The sequence below is a fragment of the Anoplophora glabripennis genome, unplaced genomic scaffold, assembly GCF_000390285.2.
Source record: "Anoplophora glabripennis isolate ALB-LARVAE unplaced genomic scaffold, Agla_2.0 scaffold92, whole genome shotgun sequence".
In the NCBI taxonomy this organism is placed as follows: domain Eukaryota; kingdom Metazoa; phylum Arthropoda; class Insecta; order Coleoptera; family Cerambycidae; genus Anoplophora; species Anoplophora glabripennis.
Genome location: NW_019416269.1, coordinates 533,083 through 539,925, shown reverse-complemented (window position 1 = coordinate 539,925; position 6,843 = coordinate 533,083). Strand labels below are relative to the sequence as shown.

The following is a 6,843-nucleotide window of genomic DNA, read 5'->3' as shown; positions in this document are numbered from 1 at the left end:
AGGCCCTATAGAGGCCATTTTTGGCCCCTGGGGCCAATTCCAGACGTGGAGGGCCATTTCTGAGCTCGGGATCGGATTCAGCGTCGAAAAATACATGGGAATACATATGTCCGACCCACAAGTCCGAACACTTTTTTTTTGTGGGGCTGTGTTATTGAACGATGTGGCATTACAAGTTCGGGTAGATATGTTTTATCTTCAAGATGGGGCTCCTCCACACAGTACTCGAGAAGTAACGACACTTTTGAATGAAATGTTTCCTCAGCGCTGAATTGAACGCTTTGGTCCTGTGCCGTGGCCACCCCGGTCACCCGATCTAACTCCAATAGACTTTCACCTCTGGAGTCACTTGAAGTCATTGGTTTACAATACTCCAATTGCTACGGTGGAAGAATTGCGAAACCGTATATCTGAAGCTGCTGACACAATTACGGGAATACCTGGAATTTGGGAAAATATTCGCCAAAATTAGGCGCGTCGGTGCCATGCCTGTATCCGCGCTAATGGGGATCTATTTCAACATTTTCTCTAGAAATGGTAAGTTTTATTTGATTTGGTTCCATATTTTAGTGGAGTGAGTTTAGTGTACGCAGTTGGCAATTACAGATGCTTACGGATGTGGTTTTATTTGTGAACTCTTGCATTTAAGATAGTATATACTATTAATTATTATAATTAGAAAATATCAGTTTTTTTTAAATAATTATTTTTCTTAGTTTGTAATTTTACATTGATTTTTCAATGCAAAAATTGAGAACTATCTTTCTATCTTTCAACGACGATGTTTACGCGGCTGGTCTACAGCATGTAACTCATCGAACAGCACACGGACAGGACCGTTCTAGAGAAAATATTGTGATCCATAATTGAACTTTAATTTACGAAAAAAAAACGCAAAAATAGAACTTTTTCTTAGACTTTTCTATTACAAATATCGTTAGGAAGCTGTAGTTTAATTTTTATAGATTTTACACGCCACACCCTGTATTGTACATTATACTTTCTTAATTTAATCGTTGATTTATTTAACCGGATTTAATCGGGACTTAAAACACTGGAGCTCTGTTGTTATAATCACTGCATTTAACACAATTTTCATCTGAAATAAACTAAAATGACCGAATTAACAAAAAAAAAAACTTTTAAACACTAATTCAGATTTAGGTACAAGTGTGTCAAATATGAGTAGTTTTAATAACATAGCCACAAAAAAAATGTTTTTGGGGTCTGGAGATCAGACTATCTACTACATATTTTTGGGGTTGATGAATCCGACTCCGTGGCCCGTTTAACTCCATCACGTCAGGTTTTACGAATAACCCCATGCAACCTCATAACCCAAGCTGTCAAGCCCTATTACACACATCGATTCCGTAAAAGGAGATGTGCACCTACAATAACATTTTAATCCCATTCATTCAATCTCAAACCTCTTAATCCCATAACCGTATAATCCCATAACCCTATAACCGATAACACCAATAACCACGTTACTCAGCAGTTTGACTTGATCAGGGCTATATAAACAGAATATATTTAACCCTATAATCCCTCAACCCCCTAACCCTATAGCCTCATAACGCCAATAACCACGTTACGCAGTAATTCGATTGTTTGATGCAAGTCTATCTCGTTATTGGCTCCCAGTTTCATAATTTCCAGTATATTCTCCATCAATTTCAAAAATATGCCAAATGAAGCTTTATTTCGCGGAACCCGCTTTCGCACCGTGACCAGTCTCCGATTCTGGGCATCCAAATCCCTGCCTCGTACGTATTCCACCTGTGTCTGCCATAACGGCGTGAAAGCAATGATCCAGGGATAGCCGGATAACGGGATTATTCCGTTGCCTGCCGTCACCGCGAGGAGTTGCCCTGGATGCAGATATTGTTGGGTTAGCGCGAAATAAAGCTTAATTTAGCATGATATTTTTTAAATTGACGGAGAATCTACTGGAGATGATGAATCTGGGTGATAACGATATAGACTATGTTCCTTGTATCAAACAATCGTGTTACTGTGAAACGTAGAGTAATGGAGTTATGGGCTTATAAGGTTATGGGTTTAGGGGTTTGAAGGATTATAGGGTTAAATATAGTCTGTTTATAGAGCCCTGATATATCCCGCGATAAGAGATCAAATCAAACTACTGAGTAACATGGATATTGGAATTAATAGTTATGAGGTTATAGGATTATACGGTTATGTGGTTTGAGGTTGAATGTATAGGATTATTGTGGGTGCACACCTCACTTTACAGGATCGTTGTATGTAATAGGACTTGACAGCTTAGGTTATGAGGTTATATGGGGTTATTGGTAAAACCTGACGTTATGGGGTTAAATGGATCACGGATTCGGATTCAGCGACCTCAAACACATGTGACCTCCAGACCCAGACGAAAATCCGACTTTTTTGTCTGTCATTTCACTTTTGTGGTCAAATTGTATTCCCAAAGCCGAATTTCATAGTCTGCAGGTGGTACAAATCAAGGAGTTTTTGAAAAAAAAACAAGTTTGAGTAGCCGCCTCCGGCCAAACGTAGCGATATTTGTTCACTTTAAACCTATTTCAACATTAATGTGCTTATCTTTTGGTACAAATGATGGGAAAAAATCACGCCAGCTCTTAGGCTATAAGTATTTAGTCCAAGCATTATAGAGAAATGCTTACAGAAATTATTACCTGGACAAAAAAATATGACCGTATAGAAAATTAAATTTTAAATCGAGTTTCTTGTTCTTTAAACTCGATCCAAAATGGCGAACATGGTTAAAAAAATCGCAAAGTTGCAAAAAAGGTTTTTCTAAAATAACTAAAAAAATATAGCACCGATCGAAAAATTTTAAAAGAGAAAGTTGTAGGTTTTAAAAAGACCTATCGACTGATTTTTTGTAAGTACCGATTGCTTTGTTACTTTTCGAGATATATCGAAAAAACCGTTAAAAATCTTCTCTTTTCTCTTCTTCTATAACTCGTTTACATTTAGGTTCCCTTACTTGCTATTTACTGCAAGCATAGCCCGCGGCAAGCCAAAAAATACATTTTTGAAAAATTTTAAAATAATAATAAGAGTAAAGAAGAATAATAAAAGTAAAAAAAAATGTAAGTAAAATAAAAAGTAAACATTTACGGGACTAGTTTGCTTCTAATGCGAAAATGACTGTAATATTCGTGTTTAGCTACCCCAGATTAAGTACAAAAGAATTTTTGTACGTGATCCAGAAGCCGAGATATCAAAAATTTTGAAAGCGCGAGACTTTAGACTGCACGTCATCAGTTTTCAGAGCGAGCGCGCGCCGCTTCCCCCTACTTCTCCGGCCGGTCCAGCTGACGCACTCAGCGCTTGCACGCTTCACTTTATTACTCAATTCTTAATTACTAATAGGTACTAAAAATCAAGTAAACATATCCTATTTTTTTTTTTTTGAAAATATAAATATTGAATATTAACCTCCATCAAGCGCATCGCTGTAAAAAATGTTAATTGCGTCTTCAAAATTTTTTTTTAAATAAAAAAATTATCTCGGCTCCAGAAGGTCGTAGAAAAACATTTTTTTTTTAAATTCGTGAAAAAATGTCAGCAGTTTCCTCCTTTAAAAATAATTTTCATAAAATAAAAATTGAAATAGTTATTTGAAAAAAACACCCAAAAAAGTGAAAATTTTTCATATTTTGATCCTTAAAATTAATAAAATCGTCAACATTCGTCAAAATCAGTCGATAGATCTGTTTAAAACCTACAACTTTCTCATTTAAAATTTTTCGATCGGTGCTATATTTTTTTACTTATTTTAGAAAAACCGTTTTTTGCAACTTTGCGATTTTTTTAACCATGTTCGCCATTTTGGATCGAGTTTAAAGAACAAGAAACTCGATTTAAAATTTAATTTTCTATACGGTCATATTTTTTTTGTCCAGGTAATAATTTCTGCAAATTTAACATTAATCCGTGACAGAATGCTTGGACTAATTTGCAACAAAAAAACTGGTCTGCCAGCCGGTAAACACGAACACGTGCTCTTTGTATTGGTACAATTGTGAAATAAATATGAAATGAGTAATGAACTACAATTAATAAATTATGAAAATATTTACCAGAGGATCTGATAACTATTTTGTTTTTTTATTTCTATTTTTCTCCTATTTTATGTTTCTCAATAGGTTCAGGGTGTTTAATACTACATTAATTATCATAACATAACATATCATATTCATAACATATTTTATCTATATATTTTTAAGAAAAATAATGAAATTTTTCTGTACATTTTAATTGTCTGGAATACAGTTGCATTGTTATTTAAAATCATTAAAATTGTCTTTACCACAATGTTTCCATACTTCCAACATAATGATAATAATCACAAATATTTCACAAATATGTCTGTTAAATGAAATTAAAATATATAGAACATTAAGGATATAAAATGAGCATCATTTTGCATTCGACATACCCAGTAATAAAGAATCTGGGGAATTTGAAGTTTTTGTCAAAAAAAGTTGTTTGGTATATCTAGTGTTTACGAAGTTAGTTGAAACCGTATAAAAACTAAAAGTCGGCATCTCTTTCCGGGCACAATAAAGAGATGCCGACTTTTAGTTTTTATACGGTTTCAACTATCTTCGTAAACACTATAATAAATGTTTAAATTTTTGATAGTATCAAGTATAGTATTCCTCTGTTTCCACATCCAATATTTTATTAAAACACTGTAGGTCATTATATTATTTTTCTGTGCAAATATTAAAATTATCTGACAATTCTTGTTCATTGCACATATTTTCCCTAATGCGGCTCTGGACGATAATAGGCTTACCAATGTCCTGAGAATATATAGTTACCGATTAAAGAAATCTTTACGTCGATTGCTATGTGGTATTACGAAGTTGTTCTAGTTTGGCATTACGCTAGTAGAGACCGCCACTTCCTGGATGGATTTTCTACTATCTATCAGGTGCTATCGCTGTCTTACCAAAAGTGCGATTTCTTGTCTATAAAACGACGCCCTTAACTGCTAAGACAACATAGCCCGATACTCAGGGGAGGATGTTCACCTCTAACATTTTTGAAATATATTTTGTTTTTGTCGGAATGAATTACTGTTGAAGTGTCATTTTACTTTAAAGAATAGAAAGTGAGAATAAGAATAACAAAAATAGTAATAAAGTAAAATTATTCCCGCAGTATTTTTTTATAATTAGGCGCCATACAAAAATTAATCTTAACTAATGAACATTTCTTATGTTCATTTTTAGGTGGACATGGATTCGTTGTTGAAAGTGTTGAGGTAGAGGGATGTTCTACATCACCTTGCTTGATTAATGTGGGGACATCAGTAACTGTAACAGTCAACTCGGTGAATACAGGTATGTATATACAAGGTGTTAAAAAATAATATGTCACAAACTTGGACGGCAATTGTATACCCCAAAATATACAGAAAAGTCTTAATCAAATGGGCAGTTTCGAAAAAACGAAAGATTATTTCTTAATGCAGAACTCGTATATTTTTTCGCTTATCTTGTACTGTATACAGGTGTACAGGTCTTAAATCCATCTGATCATCTATGACGTTTGTTTTTTTGCCAGTGGTTTCTACGCAATAATGCTCAAAGGATTAAAATTTTGTTGTCAAGATTCTCTGTACTGATAAGGCCGGGTTCATACGAAATTAAAATTCTCATGCAACTATGGATTCCAGACATCAGGTACGTTTTTCACTGAACATTTGAATGGGTATTTTGGACGACAGGTTCCTAGATCCGGTTGTTTCACCAAACCACTTAACTAAACTTTCTGCAGAATGACGACATTACTCTGAACCAAAGACAACAAATGTGGTTCCAACAAGATGATGTTGCGGAGCATTTTCGATTGTCTCGTTAGAGAGCATTTACATGGAACTTTTGGATAGAGATGGATAGAAATGAGTATCTGTAGCAACGATACCACCGAATCCGAGCCATTATAGGGATTCGAAAGAGTTCGAAGGTGATTCTGTGGAGATATAGTGACTGTCGTGAAATCGAGGGAGGCCACTTTGGACATCACATTTTTGTCTTTTTTGTTTGTTCATAAAAAAAGTGGTGTAAACGCAAAATATTTCGTATCTAAGAAACTGTCCAATTGCGGACCTGTGTACTTTAAAACTTTTTTTAATAGTAAATTGAAGATTTTCTCAAATTTGCAAACTATATTTAGTCTAGGCGGTATTTGTTTTGGTTTGGGTGAATCGTATATCCACGGAGATTTTTGGCTTTTTGGCTTTAAAATATCACTACAAATTAAAATTTTTCTATGCGCATAAAAAAAAACGTAGGCTTAACTTTTGGCGGCACAATATGTTAAAAAAATTCGAAAAATGTCTTAATTTTCATCCTATTTAATTATGTATCTTTTTAAGAGTTGATTGTAGGCGAAAATGGAAGAGGAAACAATGTTTCTAATTAAATTTTACAAAATATGACTAGTTACAAATAGAATGAATCATGATTATTATTGTAAAAATCGAAAATATCATCAAAAATGGGATTAAAAAACATTACTTTTTAGGGATTTTTTTTTGGGGTCTTTAAGTTGGGTATAGGACTTTCATACTTGGCTCAAGAAAACTTCATGTTATGTAGAATCATCACACCAAATTTCATCAAAATCGGTTAGATAGATTTTGCATAATAATTTTGCAATCCAGATTTTGAAAAAAAATTTGCAAATTTTCAAAATTTTGCACAGCAAAAACCAAGGCCCTTAGATACTTGAAAATTTAAACACATACAGGGTGATTCATTAACAATGGGAAAATCGAAAGCTGAAGATACTACACATGAAATGGTGACCATT

General features: G+C 34.0%; 1 protein-coding gene across 1 annotated transcript in view; it reads left to right on the top strand.

Annotated features, from left to right (window-relative positions):
- Positions 1–6,843, top strand: part of LOC108903285 (epididymal secretory protein E1-like) — a 16,660-nt gene that overhangs the window by 6,145 nt on the left and 3,672 nt on the right. The window contains exon 2 of the mRNA XM_018705404.1: positions 5,259–5,369. Coding sequence (XP_018560920.1) covers positions 5,259–5,369 — 111 coding nt within the window. The remainder of the gene's footprint in view (positions 1–5,258; positions 5,370–6,843) is intronic.